General features: G+C 31.4%; 1 protein-coding gene across 8 annotated transcripts in view; it reads left to right on the top strand.

Annotated features, from left to right (window-relative positions):
- LOC111085030 overlaps positions 1-20,389 on the top strand; it is a 23,971-nt gene that overhangs the window by 1,767 nt on the left and 1,815 nt on the right. For 3 of the 8 annotated variants that reach the window (XR_002609887.1, XR_002609888.1, XR_002609886.1), the window contains exons 2-4: positions 177-309; positions 8,791-8,881; positions 9,259-9,356. Coding sequence is in view for 2 of the 8 variants with exons in the window: in XM_022382005.1 (XP_022237713.1) it covers positions 6,740-6,781; positions 8,791-8,881; positions 9,259-9,356; positions 14,092-14,121 (261 nt within the window). In the remaining 6 variants the exon portion in view is untranslated. Of the gene's footprint in view, positions 1-176; positions 310-5,108; positions 5,201-5,753; positions 6,782-8,790; positions 8,882-9,258; positions 9,357-10,935; positions 11,065-14,091; positions 14,442-15,105; positions 20,352-20,389 lie in introns of those variants that run through there. The other 5 variants (XR_002609889.1, XR_002609891.1, XR_002609890.1 and 2 more) reach the window with 5 other exon arrangements.

The raw sequence follows: 20,389 nt of genomic DNA, 5'->3' as shown, positions 1-20,389 counted from the left end.
TATATATATATATATATATGTATATATATATATATATATATATACACACACAGGTTTTAGGGGGTTGATTTTAGTGGGTTGAGAGGCTACATCTCTGTAAATGTATACCAGTCTTTATGGATCTGGAAGTATGAGAGTCTTCCCTATTGTAACTTTATTTTTTGTTTTATTTTAAGGTTCAACTGGCAATCTTATATCAGAAAGGTTTCAAGAATTCTGGAGGATGTAGTTTTGGTGTCTGGAGATTTAAATCCTTTCATTGACAAGTTGCAACTTATAACGTAATGTAGAACATGCGACAAGGCTAAGGTAAGAAGCAACTTATCATTTTTGCTAAAATCACTGTCTTAAATATAGGTTTTTATTATCATAAAAGATCAAGCAAATAAGTTGATATATCTGCTAATGAACAAAACAAAAGTTATATTTTTATTGAACACTAATAACATACAGCAATGGTTTTGGAACTTTGTCTCATGACACACTAGTGTGTTGTAGCAAGTTCATTGGGGTGTTGTGAGAGTTTCATCAAAGAAGAAAAATTAAGAACGTAAAAAAAAAAAAAATTACATGTGGCAGTAGTGGTATCGCTCAAGTCAAGGTAAGTGGGTCAGGGTGTTGTTAGTGGAAGACATTTAGAAATCACTTGTATACAGTGTCTATCATAGACATTGAGGGGGTTAAAAAGTGTGCAGCAGCTTGATAGGTAAACATTTTGAGGTAAATACAATGAAACATTTATTAAATCCCCAGTTTCCTTCCTTCTGAATTTTCCCTGGCCAGAAAAAAATGTTTATAAAGACTGAGTAAAAGTAAAACTAACACAGTTATTGTGATACTGATAGAAAAGTGCATGTAAATTCTTGGTTACTTCAGAAGATAAAACTTAATTCACTCCACATTTTGCTGTAGCAGCTTCTTCATGACTGCATTACAAAAAACCTTTACCAATCATAAGATAACTGTAAGTTGCTTGCGTGTAGAAGGATAAGTTGTAGATCATAGATGTTGTGATGCTAATAATATTGTTTGGGTTTAATATGGGGCAATCTTGTATCACGATGGCCCACAAGCCACATCCAGCTCCTAAGGTTTTGTCTGACCCAGCCCTCTCATTAATTTCCTTACTTTCTGAGTGGTAAACTTTGTGTTTGAAGTCCAGAAAGTGTTGACCCTTAAAGGATTTTCATAATTTATTATCTTGCCTTTCATTGGTCAAAGGTTTGTTTCACTATGACATAGGATGTAAGTGTCCTTTTGAAACAAATAAGTAATTGATATAATTAATGAAATAAAACACATACTTAGATTGAAGAAATAATGTAACGTTTGATGCATTATGTTGAAATTGTGAAAATGTTTGATTTTCAGTATTTATGTAATATTGCACAAAACATAAGATCACTAAAATTTATTATATCTATGATAAACAAAACCAGTGTTCTAACAATAATGTTAAACACTCATAATAGTTCATTGTTATATCAATCAGGCATCTGTTGATCGGTCGTGTAGTCAGAAATGAAAGTGATTAGTAATTCACTGTATGATGTATAATATATAGTCTTGTACAATTTTGTCTCTTAGGAGTGAATTATTGACTTTAAAAATGTACCATCTTGTTCATGAACCTTGGCTAGACCAAAATGAATACACTTGGTTGTTTTCTTGTTTGGAGAATCATCAGATGAATGGAAGAAAGCCTCTGACAGCAGGCTATAAGTACCTTAAAGTGTGCTTGGAAAAATGAGACATTGCTTTCAAATTAATGATATGTTTGCTTGAATATCTGGACAAGGTAAATCACCATCCACATCTGAAGAAGTTGATCAGTATCTATTGATTTTGATTCACAATTGTAGAGTGTCTGTTTTGAGACTGAATCAAATGTTTGCAGCCACAGCTAGGTGGCATGTCAGTGTATGGACTTTCAAAGGCTGTTCTGTATGTCAACTACCCAAGGAAGTACCTTCTGTTCACAGCAACACATGATCAACTTATGTACAATGGATTAATGACATGTGGAATAATATTTTCTTTACCAATGAGTTGTGCTTCACTTTGCAGCCAGATACTAAGTATAAAATTATTTTGAGAGAATTTGTTCTATATCAAACATAGTGCATATTATGGTAGCAGAAGTATAGTGTAGCCAGGAAGGGGCATTGGTGGACATACCTATGAATCCTTGTGCTGCCATATGTTAATGAACTTTGCTATAACTTTGATCAAATAGATAACACCTACACACATTGTTGGTACATTCCTTGCATAAGAAAGGATTGTCCGAAAGGACTGGTCTCCATGCTTGTCATCCTTTGAAGCCCTATCCCATACTTTCTGTTTTTCTTGTTACTGCGGGGTCTTTCTTTCCCCTGTCCTTGCTATTTTTATTTGTTCTTTCTGAATATACGTCAGCTGCCTAGGCATCTGGTACTTCTGGATTGAGATATTAACATAGTACTCCATTCCTTTACCTCCATTGTGACCATTGCCTCAGCTCTTTGTTTCACCTATCCCTTAAGGTGTATTTCATTCTCCTCTTGGCCTGCAGGTGGTATCTGTTGTATCTGTTCACTATCGATGTCACTCCCACACTGTACCACAAAATCTATTTTCTCCTTTATCTGGAATTTTCCTTCCTTCCCAAGACCTCGGCAGATTGTGAGGGGCAATTCCTCCTTTTTGCCCATTTCCCTTCCCTCTATTTCTCATTTCTACCCTCATCCTGATCCGGATAAACTTCTGTGCCCAGTGTGTGCCCTTCATTGTTATATTGCCCACACGGCTTCTTTCAGGGGTTCCCGTTCCTGCCTTTTTTATCCTGTGGCAACCCTATTCCTCTTAGGATCTTTCTCCCTTTACCCTTACCAATTCGATTTGTCATTTAATCCAGTTGGCTTATTCCTCTTTGTCCCCTTCCCAACGTGCTTTGTTCTGTGTTACTTCTCATCAACTTCGACACCTCACCTTTTTTCCTTGCTTCTTGTCTTCATTGGCCTTTGGAGGAGATTCTGCAGTTGGGCATTTGGACCACCCCTCAGACATTCATCTCTCATTACTTACATCACATTGTGGTTTCTGCTTCCTCGGGATATCTCATGCCACCTGTGGCTATAATTCAGACTTTGAAATGGCTATGACACAAAGTAAGTCTTTATTCATGCTTTATTTTCTTTCAGGGGCCCTTGCTTTGAATTTGTCTCTTGTATCCTGCTCTGTGGCGAGTAGTGCCTGACCAGGTATTCTTTTCATACACAACTAAATCCGCATTGTACAGCATGTCGATTCATGTGCTCTTTCCATGGCTCTGCACACTCATTTTTGAGATGGGTGTTTGACAATTCACTTGATGGTTATTAACCTCGTGATATTTGCTTAATAAATAGGCTCGTCCTGGATCATATCACCCATGGATGGCACCTACACCTACATAACACCATCTTTTTTTTACCAATGAGTTGTGCTTCACTTTGCAGCCAGATACTAGGTGTAAAATTATTTTGAGAGAATTTGTTCTATATCAAACATAGTGCATATCATGGTAGCAGAAGTATAGTGTAGGCAGGAAGGGGTATTGGTGGACATACCTATGAATCCTTGTGCTGCTATATGTTAATGAACTTGGCCATAACTTTGATCAAATAGATAACACCTACACACATTGTTGGTACATTCCTTGCATAAGAAAGAAGTGGTCTCCATGCTTGTCATCCTTTGAAGCCCTATCCCATACTTTCTGTTTTTCTTGTTACTGCACTGTATATCATGTACCCAAGGACGTACCTTCTGTTCACAGCAACACATAGATCAACTTATGTACAATGGACTAATGACATGTGGAATAATATTTTCTTTACCAATGAGTCGTGCTTCAATTTGGAAGCCAGCACTTCAGAGGAGTTTAACAGGAGAATCCATGATTTCCAGAAAAACAAGCTGTGTTTAAATTTTTAATTTTCATAAGGGTATGTGTTCAAGGACAACCTTGAAAGACCAAATGGCCATTTTTCATCATTATATGTTAATTTCATGAAGTCCATTAAGGATACAATAATTCTCATAATAACAGCAAAAGCTGTTTTTAGGTTATCTATAATGTCTGTAGAGTCTTGATGAAATGTTTTACAAGGTGTCCACAAAGTCCTGTTCCAGTGTTAAAAGTTTATTAGAACAAAACCAAAACAGCTAGAATTGTACAGTTTTTAGCACCTTGTTGCTTAACTAATGAAGTTTTTTTCTTGATTTACAGATTGTAATTGGAGTGTACAGTCACTAGTGATTGAAGTATGAATGAAGATGGCAGTTTGGAACTGGCAAGTGGTAAAGACTCCCATGGGAAGAAAGGAGGGGAGAGCACTGGAGAGTCCAGAGTAATGGCTAATCTGAGACAGTGCAATCAGTGATCACAAAATCCTATATGAAAAGCAGACCATACCAATTTATTCAATCATAAGTACAGTTTATATCTGTATACAGTTTGATATAGAACAAATTCTCTCGAAATAATTTTACACCTAGTATCTGGCTGCAAAGACAGATTAAGGTAACTCATTCCATAAGTCAGTCACCATATTAGAAAAACTAAATTGTGTCAACTGCAGCCTGGCCTGTCTTTTCCAAACTTATATCATCTTGTTATCTTAAAAAATATAGCAGAAATAGATCAGAGGCTTTTATGCTATTAATCTTCTGTGTAGTTCTTACTCTTAATTAAGACCACCTCTTACCCTTTTTTTTACAAGAGAAAATAAGTGAAAAGATCTTACATTTTAACCCATCCCTGTAAGATAACATATCCCTGAAACATCCTAGTAGTACTCAAGAGTGTAGGAATTCTGCTTCTCAGACAAAAAACGTTTTCCTAGCTATAGCGTTGTGCATCATCATTTTTAAGAAGCCAAAATATTTGTGTTGGCTCATACTTCAACAATCCATCATATTTGTTCTGCTTTCCAAAAAATTATCTTACTAGTTTTTAATATGAAAATAACCTTTATTATGATAAAGCTTTGTGTTTTAGTGCTTTTTTATTGTTTCATAAATAAAATTGTATTCATATGGTTATTTCATGCATGGGTGCATAAACCGTATTGTGAAATCCATAGAGTCCATGGGGTAAACTGGCATATGTGAGCAGCAACATTGGCATATGTCTTAAAAGTCAGCATGAAAGGAGCCAAAAAGAAATCTAACAAAAGTAAGTGTCTTGTTTTGTCTTAATAAGTAAACAAGTATTTATCTACATTTGTACTAAAATATCATTTTAAAATGGTTATATTTATAATACTTTTCCACTAACTTAGTACTTGCCTGCTATTAGAATTAGCTTAAATAAAAACAAATTACCAAAAATATATATACTAAACAAACCCTTGCTAAATTTTCTTAAGGAAATGTTCAAATTAAATTGTCTTTGTAATGGTGCTTCAATTATGGCTGTATCTCGTATTTTTTGAGATATAAGCATTTTAGAATTATTGAAAAAACTTAAAATTTTCTTAAATAATGTGTTAAGCTGCATATAGAAAATACTGAGACTCTATGTTCATTCTAAAATCTAAGATTATTGAAAAAAACAGTGAAATTCTCAAAAATAAAAAATAATTTTAGCTAATAATTATGATTTGTAATTATAAGTTGTATGATATTTATGAATTATTTGGTGTTACATATTGGACTTATTGGTTTTTAAATATTTCATTTTTATACCAAAAATGTGTTTTCCAGAACAAAGACCAAGGCAAAGAAAAAGCAACAAGGCAGTGTGCAAAACCTTCTCATTACTTTGCCCCCCCCCCCCCCCCAAAACGAAGAATTGATAATGATTTAGACACAGATTCTACATCCAAATTTCTCTTCTCAATCTGGTTTTGGTTTCTTTTCTCAAACTCGACCCTGTCTCTTCTTTCAAGCTAGTTCCAGTGTCTCTTCCTAAGCCACAGTGATTTGTTCAGAAGTAGAAATGTCAATAAAAACAGCTATTGTCTGAAGACAAATATATTCTTCTAACACAGAGTTTACTACCAAAAGATTATATTTATCCTGTGGCATTCAAAGGAGGATATCAAAGAAGTTTTGAAGCAGAATGTCTGAAAGAATTTCCATGGATGGTGTATAGTCCAAAACTAGATGATGCTTATTGTATATTCAGGGCACTATTTTGTTCTGATCAAAGCAATGAAGGAATATTCATAAATCAACCTTTCACTGAGTGGCAGAAAAAATCAGAGAAATGTAACGGTCACCAAATGTTGCAGTACCACACCTAAGCAATTATAATTGCAAATGCCTTAAAGATACTATTAAAACTCCAGAGCAGACAATATCAGTTCTGCTGGATGCACAATAAGCTAATGATATTGAGTGTAATCGAGAGATTATTAAAGCTGCTGTGGATTCCATCTTTTATTGTATAAATCAGTCTATCGCTCTTCAGGGTAAATGAGAGAATGTGAATCGGGTAACCCAAGTAATTTTCTTAGACTTTTGAAACTGCTTTCTAAACATAAGTTGACTCTAAGTCAGCACCTTCAATGTCCCCAGATAAAATGTGCTACTTATATGTTGCCTCAAATGTAAATCAAGCTGCTCAATGTTACTTCACAAATCATTGAAGTCTAATGAATGAAATTAAAGAGGCTTGTAACTTCAGTATTATGGCTGACAAAGTGACCTCTAGCAACACTGAGCAAGTGCCATTTTGTGTCCATTTTGCTGATTCAAGGAAAAAAGATTCATGGAGAGTTTCTGGAATGTACTTGCCTTGAAAGGATTACAGGTAAATTCATTGCTAGCTGAGTACTTGCTTCAAGCTACTTGGTTTAGAGATCATATGCTGGAAATGTATGTTTTCAAAATATTTTACTGAATATTGACCAGCTACTGCTGCAAGTGCTTTAAAATCTTGTGATTCTTTTAATTTTCTTAACAGTTTTATCTTACTGCAGTTAGTGTGCATATTACACATAACTTCATAAGAGTGCAAATGAGGTTATAGTTTGCTCAGCCATTTGAATGCCTATGAGGGCAGTAATGAGCCAGGAGCAGTTAAGTGCACTTGCCGTACTTCTTGGACATTATGATAAAACAAATGATCTTGTTGAGTTGGTGGATAATTATTCATGGTTGCATCCATGTTGCCTTCAAATGAAGACTTTGTTAAACCCATAGAACATATATTGGGTATCAATACTACATAGAGGTTTGGCACTTTGCTTTTGAATGTATATGTATATGCTTTTGTATATGTAGAAGTAAAAATAATTTCTTACTAAATGAACTATTAAAAAATCTATTGATGTTCTTATTCTTCTACTTGATTTTTTTTAATGTTATGTGATATTTATATAGTTATATTTACATAATTAAACCTACATATACAGTTTATTCAATATGTTTTGCATTACCAATAACATGCAATTTGTATTACATTAAATAAAACTTACATATATGAAGGAAATTCTATAACAATTAAAGCACCCTTTACATTTTGTATTGTTGTAATTATCAATAACAAAGAAATTATAAGTGAATGTAATTTTCATCAGTGTCTAAAAATTTGAAACAAGAATGTTTTTTAATCAGTATGTATAAATCTACTCTGAAAATTCTGTTAGGTTCACTAATAGCAACAGAGTACTGCCACAAAAACTTAAGTATCTTATTCACCACTAGGTTAAGATAATTTTCTTCATTTACGGTACTTAGTGGTTATCTATCTATATTAAATGTGTGATCCAAATAATAACCAGATACATTACTATGCATGAACTATAATTATAGGTCATTTACTAAATATTTCTTCAACCTACTAATTGATGTAAATCATTGTATTTTACCTCAGTATACTTAACTTTTTAAACCTAAGCAGAACCTGCTAGCTTCCAGCTGAAAATTCAGACTTAACCAACAGACATTTACACCAAGTATTCAACAGGGAGAGGTTTGAGGTTATTTGCTCAACAATGCTTCACTTGGGTACCCCTGATACTGAATGGAAACACAAAATTGAGAATATTGAAATTTTATGAAGTATGGTGATAATTGTTAGGAAATCATGGAAATAATTCTGGCAGAATGTGTAAAGATTATGGGTTTAAAGAGTTAATGCATCTAGAAGTACTCAAGAGTTTAATATCATCAGCAAACTTTACTAAATTACTAGTTATGTCGCTATAGATAAATAAAAATGATTAAATCTCAACCACTGATTACTGAGGCACTCTTCTACTAATAAGGGTCTAGTTAGCATTTTCCCATCCAACTTGTTGAGTGATAGTCTAATTTACTAGTTTTTTCCCCAACATCTATCTACCAATGTGATTTTTGTTGCTAAGATGAATTTCAGTAGGTAATGCATATAACAAATTTCCACAGCAAGAAATCCATAGTCTTAAGCCTTGTGAAACTGTGAAACTTGGACAGTAAGATTATTAAGTCTGCACTTTAATTGTTCAGTATCTTATTTGAAAATTATAAACATTGTGGACTGAAAATGGAAAACTTGTTAAGGTGTGATGTGTAGGGCCAATTAGAGGGAGGGCCACTTGGCCCAGGCCTCAAGCTCAAAGGGAGCCTCAAATTTAGACACTTGTTGTTGTTTTTTGCATTTGTTAAGTTTTGCAACCTTGTTTTTATGCACAGAAAATGGGTACAAAAGCATTTATTAAATGTAATAAATTTTAGTTAAATAAAAAATATTCAAATTATGTTTCACTTTTATTTTGGGCTAATTATTGATTGTCTTATTTTGTTTTCATGTGTCATCAGTTTTTATTCTTATTATAGCCAGTGACCTTAAAAGGTATAAGTGGCCCGGATCTTTTTGAACCTCTGAGAAGGCCTGGTGATATGTATATTGATTATAAGACTAGGATCTGTAAGTATATATGTATATAACATGTACATCTTAGCCAGCTAATTGACTAAATGTTTTAAATAGTAAATTAAAGATAAGCTGATGTGAAGAAATTAAATATTTCTTTTGGTTCATTTTATGAAATAATCTGTGGTCATGCATCATGCATGTATTTGTAGAAAATTTTCTTGTGTATTCATATAACATGTAAAAATAAATTGTAAATGTCAGTATTAATTTTTTCTAAACTTTCCAAAGTTTCAACATCTTTCAACATAGAAATGACATGATAATTACTCGATCATAGATTGCTCATATTTCTTTCATGAAGGTTTTTCTCCTGACAGTGACAGTTTTGCCATTTCATATTGTACTAATTTTTCTCTGCTTGGTTGCAGCTTGGCTTGTCGCAGCTACTGGGCCATGGTTTCTGAGGAAGAGCTTTGTGAAAATCCTTGTACATTCACTGGTTGGAGAAGGCGTGATCATCAGTAAAGTAAGTTGTTTAGAAAATCTGACAAATGAAAAGCATTACAGTAATTGCAGTATTCAAGTAAAAGCAATGTATTGTGATATCTGTAATCCATAGTTACTGGACAAAACAAAGGAAAAAACAGCTTAATATTTCATGGTATAATCTGACATAAAATAACTGCTTCTGTGGATGCAGTAGTAATCTGTAGAACTTTGTTCCAGTAGTTAGAACTCTGTGAAGTATCATTTACCCATTCCTGTAACATTATGTATAATTTTTATAGATGCTTATAAAAGTGGATGGTTTTATTTGTTTTACTTTGAATATAGTTACAATTTTTTTTGAAGAATCGTGTAACTTTACCTTTATGCGTTACTAACTTAAAGCAGTCATAATGCTTCATTTATTGTTTTTCTCTTGTTTTGGTTCTCATTAGATATTACATGAAACTGTAAATTCTTGGAATATTTTGTTGTATTTTTTTATGACTGGTTGGCATTGGGTTACAATGAAAATGAAGTAAGCACCTTCAAGGAGGCTCCTGTTATCATCTTGGTCCCTCATTCCAATGTCAACTCGCAATATGAGGGTTGCAGGTTCAAATTCCTGTCATTGAACGTGCTCATCCTTTCAGCTGTGGGGGCATTATAATGTGACAGTTAATTCAATATTCCTTAGTAAGAGAGTAGTCCAAGAGTGGGTGGTGGGCAGTGTTTACTAGCTGCCTTCCTTCTAGTCTTGTTAAAGGACATGTTGTTGTAAGGAGTATATGTTTATTTGACAAAAGTATGTGCATGTGTCCATTTTTAATAAGTGGTATACAGCTGGACCAACTGTCACTAAATCTGGCATACCATCAAGGAATTTGATTTGACCTCCCTATGTATTCCCTGTGCATTGAATAGGTATGTCAGCTAGTACGATATATAATTAAATATAATTCAACGAAAGGCAGCGAAAGCTCATTTTCAAGGATTTACTGTATGTTAATATTATTTCAGTCATTTTGTTGTTGATACCTAAGTAATAATTGTTTGTTTTAGATACTGCTAAATCAACAATATTTGTTGTTAGTTTCTAGATAAACATCTTTCTGTTTAGAAAATATAATGTTTCATTGTTGGCTTTCATGTATCTCAGTATTTGCATTGTAGGCATTACTGAAATTGTTTGTTGGTATCTAAGTAGTAACCTAGTGTTTGTGTTTTAGATATGGCTAAATCTATACAGTTTGTTGCTGATTTCTAGAAAAAATCTTGGTATTTGTGTGTTATACATGACTGCTTTGTTGCTTCATATTTCCATTTAATGCTTTGAACATTTTAGTTTAGATAGTAGTACATACCCAGCGATCCATCTAATGATTTCAGATTTTTCTAATAAGTTAGAAGATGCACTTTATAAGGTGATGTTTAGCATTCCAATAACTATAACTGACCTTATTTCAAAGATTTGACATATGTGGTTTCCATCAAAGTAGTTAATGTTTCACTTAGTCTCCATGAAACTTGTGCATTTGTAGAGTGAAGCAGTTTGTTGCATTTAAAACAACTTCCAAGAAAGTATGTTTCCTAATGTTGGTCTACATCTGCTTTTGTAGACTAATCTTTCAAGACTTTTTCCACAAGTGTTATGCTGAAGACAGTTGCTGCCCATTTCACATTTGTTTATCATGAAGACTTTGCCGATATCATCAATACATTATAGTATATTAAATAGAACTGTACAGGTAATTTAATTGGCACATTTTCCTTTTTAACAACTTGTTCTTTAGTCCTTTATGGTCCTCACATGTTCTTGAAAGAATGTTATGTTTATATTTCAGGTTTCAGTTGTATAGTTTGAATGGATGGAATGATGCAGCAGTTGTAGTCCTCATAGATTTTTTGCTGATACTTATTTTTGCTGTATTATCTAAAATTAAACTGATATTTCTAGTATAACTTTAGAGGAGTTTTAGAATGTGTAAATTTTGCTGGATTTGAAAACTCTTATGGACTTAATCTGTCTGGAGTGAGGAGAGGATGACATTTAGGTTTCTCTGTTCAGGCCTTCATCAGTGAAAGTTATATACTCCTATACTTCAGGCAAACGTAGTTCCTGAAAACTTTTAAGTTGAGTATTCCTAGCTTAAGTTGTTTGACAGAAAAAGTATTTTTTTTTTAATTTGTGTGAATGATGCAATTTTCATGGTACTTTTAAACTTTGACTTAAAATCATTTAATTTAGAATATTTTCTAATATTCTGTAAAAACTGATAGATTTTGATTGAATAGACAAATTATGAGTGAGACTTAGTTTGGCTAAAATGAGGTACTATAATTATATAAGTTTAGGAAAGAAAAGTTATAATTATAGAATAAGAAATATATTAAATATTAGTATTTAATTCATGTGAATTGTGGTTATTAAATCTATGGGTCAGTCTGAAGAGCATTGCCATGATACAGCAGTTTCATTATTTAATATTATCTCATTAGTAACTGGAGTTTCATCCAAGTGACATGATGATATTTAGTTAAGTGTGTAATATAGTAAAGATTACTGTAGCTCATTTCTCCTGATAGCACATTTTGAACTTGTGCCATATCCATTATTACTGCTGGCACAAGCATTCATTCTTTAACACATGGCTGAAAGCTTCCAAAATGCCTTATTTGTTTTTGCTGATATTGTAAAAAAACAAAAAAAAAGTTATGGAATAAAATTATATATTAAATAAAATTACAACCACACATTGGATTCAATTGAACATGAAGCTTTTAAGGCTTCATTTGCCATTGAAATATTGGAATTTTTCTAAGATGATGGATTAATTTTCTAAAAAAATTAACTTTCTGGGTCATTAATTTACCATGGATTTGTAACATTCTGCTTTATGTTTTTGATGTAATGTCAAATTCATATGCATTAATAGCTGCACTGTAAAGAACCATATTTGTTTTATTTCTTTGTTGTTAGCATCAAAACTCCAGACACTAAATAGTTATAAAATATTAGTTGGCACCTGGATTGAGTTGTCAATAAAACACTAATGATTCTTAATGACGTGGTATAGTTGATTCTTCTAATACTTTGCAAAATAGTTTTTCTCTTTTTATGTTTGAACTTTCAAAAGTATTCATAGGCACTATAAAATAGCTTATTGTTATGAATGGAAGTTTATCTTTTTGAAAATATTTCTTTATCAGAGAATTTTAAATTTGGTCCTTTTATTGTGTAAAATTACTAGGTTGTTTATTCAAGAGTGTTAACTATTTATGTTAAAGGAGATGGGTGAAAAACTTCCAACACACATCCAGAATGTAGCAAAATTTTCTCTCATCTGTACCAATTGAAAGATAATATTCCTGTTAGTGAATACGATTTAAAAATACTTAGTTTTATGAAACACGAAACAAGCTTCCTAAGTGATACAGTCTCCCTCTTATGACATCAGAACTAACATAGAGTGAAGTTGAATGTTCAATGGTGTCTTGTGATTACTCTTATGCAGTTAGTTAATAAACTTAACTTTATATAGGACAGTTTTCTTTTATTGCATTTCAGGTATAAAGTGTTTTAATTTTTCTTTTATCTGCACACTTGATGATTCTAGATTACTGCAGAATAATAAATTTTGATTTTTGTTCCTTGGTTGATTTTGACAGAGTACTTAAAAGTATTTGTTTTGTACTTTGTAAATATTCTTTTTGCTTCTTCATTTGACATAGTATACAAACTAAAGCATTAAGTTGGTTAGTGCACTTCCAACATTAAACCATTTAATAGTAGTGTCAGTACACTTCCAACATTAAATCATTTAATAGTAGTGTTAGTACATTTCCAGCATTAAATCATTTAATAGTGGTGTCAGTACACTTCCAACATTAAATCATTTAATAGTAGTGTTAGGACATTTCCAGCATTAAGTCATTTAATAGTAGTGTTAGTACACTTCCAACATTAAATCATTTAATAGTAGTGTCAGTACATTTCCAGCATTAAATCATTTAATAGTAGTATTAGTACACTTCCAACATTAAATCATTTAATAGTGGTGTTAGTACATTTCCAGCATTAAATCATTTAATAGTAGTGTTAGTACATTTCCAGCATTAAATCATTTAATAGTAGTGTTAGTACATTTCCAGCATTAAATCGTTTAATAGTAGTGTTAGTACATTTCCAGCATTAAATCGTTTTATAGTAGTGTCAGCACACTTCTAACATTAAATTGTTTTATAGTAGTGTTGGTACACTTCAAATGTTAAATTGTTTTTAGTAGTGTTGGTACACTTCCAAATTCATAACCCAGATGTATTGCTTGTATTTTATATTTTAAAATAATTCAGTATAAAGAGACAAGAAATAAAACTATAGATAGTATGAATTTCAACTGTTACATTTTATCAAATCAGTGAGTTAACTATACAGCTGCAGAACTCGCTGCCATTGTAATTGTGATTTCTCTACTTTGTAGGAGGTTCAACCCTGGAGTTCTTGTGCAACGTTTATGTATTAAATATCCAAATGGTTTAATAAGTTCACTCTTCTGTTCAATGCTATAATTTGATAATTTTTGTATATTTTTAGTTGGGTATGTTGAATACATTTCTTTTAGTTTAACTGCTGAATTACTTGATTTCAATCTTTTATAACACTAACCAAATACACACAAACAAAACGGTTATAAGATATATATAATATACTTTACCATTTATTTTGATTTAACAAATTGTTATTGTCTGTTTTTATTGTTTCTTTCTGTTTTCAGGATGCCACAGCTAGGACTTGGGATATATAAAATGACTTTCTCAATGTTTAAATTGGATATTCATGTGTATTAACTTATTTCATTTGGATAATTTTGAGTTCCAATGACCTAAAGAAATTTAGAATAAGATGTAACATCTGAGCAGGGATTTCAGGTAACAGAGTGGGTAGATATAGAATATGTCGGGCAGCAAGGTGAATAGATACAAAATGTGGCAGACAGATAGGCAGGATTTTGTAGCAGCATTGTGGATTGATATATAATATACTAGGCAGGGGTATCTTTCTATTCCACTGATGACAAAATGCTATTTTTTCATATGAAAACTGTAAAGAAATTTATAAATTCAACCAAAAAAGTCTAAAACACAAAGTAGAATTGAATGTTTATGGTTTCTGTCTTAAATTTCAACTGACAATGTGTTACTTATGTTTATGAGTTAGAAAAGAAATATTTTTAAGCTTTAATAAAAAACAACAACCCTGACTTGTATTTTGTGTCAACGGTGCTTGCTATGATAACAGTTTATCACTTGGAAATTGGTACCATGTATAGCTTAATGCTGTCCAGATTGTGAAGCTGATGATTTATGGTTTATATTCCATTGTTGCAAAAACACACACTGAAATTTAGGGTCATTAGTGCACTATAAGAGTGGTGGTCAAATCTCAATAGTGGGTCAGAAAAGAATAGCCTAAGAGTTGGTGATAGTTGCTGTTGACTATCTGCCTTCTCTCCAATCAAAATTTGGAATGACTATGTGCAGGTAGTTATTTGTGAAGTATTTTTATTATGCAAGTTTAACCGAAAAGGCAGTTTTGAAGATTTATTTACACATTTGTCTTCTAACTGACTGCTTTTATTTGCAATAAGGATAATTTAACAATACATATTACAAGCATTTAAGTAGTAACAGTTCTTTAATATTATTGTGATAAAGTACAAGCTCTTGCAATTTTATTTTCAATCAATCGTAGCTGTGTATAATTTCTGGTACATGCTTTATTTTTTCAGTACCTTCCAGTTTAGAAAAGCCCAGCAAGAATGAAAAAAAAATCTTCACTTGTATGCCAACAATATAAGATTGCACATTGTTAAATAAGTTAAAAAACATTCTCATCAGTTTCGTAATTATTGTATGGGAGGATTCTTAGTTATGTACTAAAAGTCTTTAATTTCATGGTCTTTGATTAGGTAAATAGAAATGAAATTCTTGTACATTTATCTCCAATGCAATGCATGTAGAATCATTATTCAGAATTATATTAACAGTGTCATACCTTATGTACATATATAACATACAAGTCCACCATTGGGACAGCAGTAAGTCTAATTCTACAAAATTACAATTCTAAAATCCAGGGTTTGATTTCCTGCATTGGACACAATAGATAGCCCAATATGACTTTGTTCTAAAAAACAAACAAATAACATATAGAATCTTTAAAATGGTGGTTCCCAAGCTGACAATGCTTTAACCCACTTACCATGATTTTCACGACACTCCTGCTGCTGCATGCAGTATTTTCTTTTGTAGAGTTTTTTTTTGTATGTTCTTTATTATTCTTTGTTTGCTGAAACTCTAGCAACTTGCTGCAACACACTAATGTGTCACAATACAGAGTTTGGAAACCATTACTTTAACAGTTGTCTGGCAATGTTTTTTACTTGGCTAAATAAGAAAATGTTTATGATTAAGATTGCATATGCCTCATAAGTAATCTCACTTTATCAGATTTCATAGTTACAAAAGGAGTATTTTCTTGATTGTATTGTATATAATGCCCATGTAGAAATAAAATCCTTCAAATTTTGTCCATTAACTATTTAGTCAGCAATTTATAGCTACTAACATTGTAGATTTCCATGTGTTTGAGTGAGTTAATGTTTTCAACTAGCTCAAGATACAACATATATTAGATTTATTGAACGGGTATATCTCTTATAGAGAATTAGTAAACATGTTTTTGTGACTGACTGTATAACATTGGTCATATGACATCTGCAGCTGACAGACTTTGGGTTTCTGGTATTCTAATGTATAAATAGCAATATTACACTCAATATGATTTTCAATTTTTCACCAATGGAAAATCGTGAAAATGAATTGGCTATTTATAAAATCCAAGGTCATACTTTTCATTTTGAAAATCAGTCAGTGTTTGAAACTGTTTGTAATAATGCTATATTTTGGTGGTTGGTCATAATGTGATGTAACTATTACAGAGAAATATTCAGCATTAGGTATTTTGAGTTTGTGATTAATATTGATGAATGTAATATTACACTTTTTTATAGTATTGATAAAAAAAAATCATTGCGTTATGCTTAGCGAGTACATTTTGTATCTTATTTGAAATAAAAAGTGTTAGAAATTGAAACTACTGTCTCAGCATGTGGTGTTTAAACATGAAATGATTTTTACTTAGTGCTTAGGAGAAGGTTGTGGTAACTAGAATTAAGTAATTTTAATGATTATTAGCTGATAAAAACGTTTATTCTCCAAAATCATTGCTTAACTACTAATTATAAAATTACTTTAGCTAACAGTAAAATTTTATAATGTACGTTACTAAACATGAGAATGGACTTAATTAGCATTTGTCATTTGTGTGTGCAGTGTTATTTCAAAGTTTTCAGTAGTTGAAAGTGAAGTGGATATTTATTTCTTAAATGAAGAACAGTGTGTTTTGCACGATAATTGTGTGTGCTAACATTCTATAGTGTTAAATAACAAACATTTATAAACTAAGATTTTTCAGGAAGATGAAACTAAGGGATGGTTGTTGAGTTTTGCTGTAATTGTATGGTTATTACTGGGAGATATTTTATTCAAGAAATTAACTCGAGCTAGTTAAGGATTTGTAACAGTTGGTAGTTTTATAGATTTTGTAGGATAATTACTGTTAATGCTATTTATTATCTACATAATGTATCAGTTAGCATATAAAAAAAGGAGAGGAAATGGACAGTTAACATTTTACATGCATGATCTTGTTTAAGGCTGGTCAAAGTTTGTACATAAGAATGATTCCATTGACACTTAGCTGATGGTCAATGCAGACAATATAGGAAACTAAAAGTTGTTTTAATCCAACAGGAGTTTCATACTAATGAGACATATGTCACATTAAAATGGTTTAAAACTCTCAGCATTAATCATCAGTTCAAAATAAATAAATAAAAATTCTTATTTGCAAACTTTGGCCTGTTGTAAATGAGAACTTCAGTGCCTAATAGCATACTTTACCTTGTGAGTTGATCAAATTAGTGTTGATTTCGCCAAATTTGTAAAAATCTAGCTTTTTTTTATAATATAGTAACATTTTGTGGCATGTCTTCATGCTGAAAAAAGTTATTTCAAATTGTTATTGTGAAAGATTTATCCATCTAATTTAAAAAAGAGCTATACAGAATATATTTGTACAATTATGCTAGTCCATAGGATAATCAGACAAAGAGCATGTGATTCATACCTGTCCATCTGATAAGAATTAAATAAAATACTTTGAAAAGAGGGGTTTATGGTTTACCTCTCTTTAGGATACCATGAATCAACTAAACTCAGCACAAGCATGAGGCTCATTTAAGTTGGTCCAGAAATCAAAGTTGGAAAGATGTATGAATCATTTATTTTCAACACACTATGATTCAAAGTCTGTAGGAGTATAGTTTTTCCATTTGTGATATATATCAGGAATCTAAATGTAGAAGAGCATATAATGTATATATTTTTAATGTATCAGAAATTCATTTCATGAAAGTGTATATCTGTAACAGAATATTGTCTTCTATTTTCAGTATACTAAGAATCAAATGTAAGGAAAAATGTTTTCTATTTACAACACACAAAAAGAATCAGTCTAGAAAAGTATATGAATAATTTCAACATAATAAGAATCAAAATCAAAGAAAATGTTGTTTTACTCTTTCAATATACTGAGAATCAAAGTGTGGAAAATTTTAAAATTATTTTGCAATATACCAGGAACCAAAATATGGGAAAAACATGTAATATATTTATTTTTAATTTATCAAAAATCCATTTCCTAAAAACTTATAGTTAATTTATTTTCAGTGTATCAGAAATCAAGATCTTGAAAGCAGATTTTCTTAAAATTAGTTTGCAATATACTAGGAACCAAAATGTGGGAAAACATAAATTTATTTATTTTTAATTTATCAAAAATTCCTTTCTTAAGTATTTCTGGTCAATTTATTCTCAGTGTATTAGAAATGAAGATCTTGAAAGCAGATTTTCTATCTTCATTGTACTTATAGTAAAGTGTGGAAAAGACTTTGTTTTCTATTTTCAATGTAGAAGAAATCAATATCATGAAACATTTGATTCGTTATTATTTCAAGAATTTGTGGAATCCCATAATGCAATAAATGCATGTGATTCTTCTGATTTCAATGTCTCGGGAATACTTTTCTTATCAAGGTGGTTCATTATATTACAGCAGGCACTGTATATCGCTTCACGTTACCATTAGCCCTGGCCTGGCATGCCATGGTGGTTAGGGAGCTTGATTTGTAATCTGCAGGCTGCAGATTTGAATTTTGCCACTGAACATGTTTGCCCTTTCAGCTGTGAGGACATTCTAATATGATGGTCAATCTCACTTTTCATTGGTAAAAGAGTAGCCCATCAGTTGGCAGCAGGTTGTATTAACTAGTTGCTTTTCCTCTAGTCTATCACTTTTAAATTAGGGATGGCTATTGCAGATGGTGATTAAGTAGATTTATGCCATTTAGGATGGTATTATAAATTTTATGTTGGACTTACCAACTTTTCTTGTTACCCTAAATCACTGATTTTGCAACAGAGAAAATATCAGATGATATACAGGGATACTGAAAAAAAATTAATGTGCATTTAAGAGGTTGTAGGGGTTATGCAACTTGCAAACTATATGAGAAACAAGTATTTTTATTCTTCACATGAACATCATCTTGAACTCTGACCCATTAGAATCTGAGTCAGAATGATTTGACATTTCACAGATATATCTTTAGAAGAAAATATTTAGTAACATATCTGATTTTTGTCTACAACAACCTTGTACTTGTAACTAAAAGCTTGCTACAGTTCTTGAAGATAAACTTCATAAATTTGGAATTATAGTTAACATTGCTTCTCCAATATAGGGTTAATCCATTGAATTGACCCTTTACATGTTCACTTATATAATTGAGACTAAAAGTAGGCCAATGCACGAGACAAAATGGAACAAGCATTTATTGTAAGGAGCTGGTGATTAGCAAAATTTAAGTAGTTCAATATCTGCTTAAGATAAGCAAGCTCATGACTGATGAATCCTTAACTTTAGAGCAACTTCAACTCTACACCAACTCAAGTAGCTAGATTCAACTGTATGTCACATTTGGTTAATAATTTGTTAGTTATGCTAAGTCATTCTCTAATTCCTGTGGTGCATGTTGGTTTTGAGTGGATATCTGTGTTCTTATGTATTCAACATTTTCCTTCTTACAACAGAATTAAACTTATAAACAACATATAATTATTTACTCATAGGTAGTCTTCAAAATTAGTTTTTTAAGGTTTGGTTTCAAATCACACTTAAGTTATATCTGTGTCTATACTCATGTTAAAAGTATTGTTAACTTTTTCTTTTACTTAGAAAGTATGTAATCTTCTGTATGATAAAACTGAAGCAAAGTTTCTAAAAGTGATGAACATTGAGGTCTTTATCAGTAAGACCAGAATGTAAAAAATTTACTCAGTTTTATTACATGTATAATTTTGAATATTTTCATTTAAGTGTACTACTAATATTGAAAACTTTAATGATATGCCATACAAATTTAAGTTTAAAACTCAAAAGGTTAAAACAATTTCATTAAAACCAAATGGTTTTTGACATTATCAATCTAGACTTTTTTAAACAACCTTAAATATTAAAAACATTTTAGAACTAACAATATTAAAAACTTAATGAACAGTTAATCAGATTAATGTTTATTGCATCTAATACAAAATAAGCAAAATGAGAATAAAATCACTTAATTTTATTGGACTTCTAATCTTGGATTATTTTTAGACAATTGCAAAGTGTACAACTAAAAAGTAAAAAATTGTTAGTTTTTAATTAACCAAATAAATTTTTGATGTAATTGTGAAAAAAAAAATCAAAGTGAGGATAAAAATCTTAACGTTTATTTTTTGATAAACTAATGTAAGTTTCTTATCATAGTTGACCATCAAACATATAAACATTAAATTTACATAGGAAAGTTAATAAGACTCAAAGTGTTTTTTTTTTTTTTTTTTTTT

The sequence above is a fragment of the Limulus polyphemus genome, unplaced genomic scaffold (genome assembly GCF_000517525.1).
Source record: "Limulus polyphemus unplaced genomic scaffold, Limulus_polyphemus-2.1.2 Scaffold209, whole genome shotgun sequence".
In the NCBI taxonomy this organism is placed as follows: Eukaryota; Metazoa; Arthropoda; class Merostomata; order Xiphosura; family Limulidae; genus Limulus; species Limulus polyphemus.
Note: the sequence above shows the minus strand (reverse complement) of the source record. Positions and strands in the feature narration are given on the sequence as shown.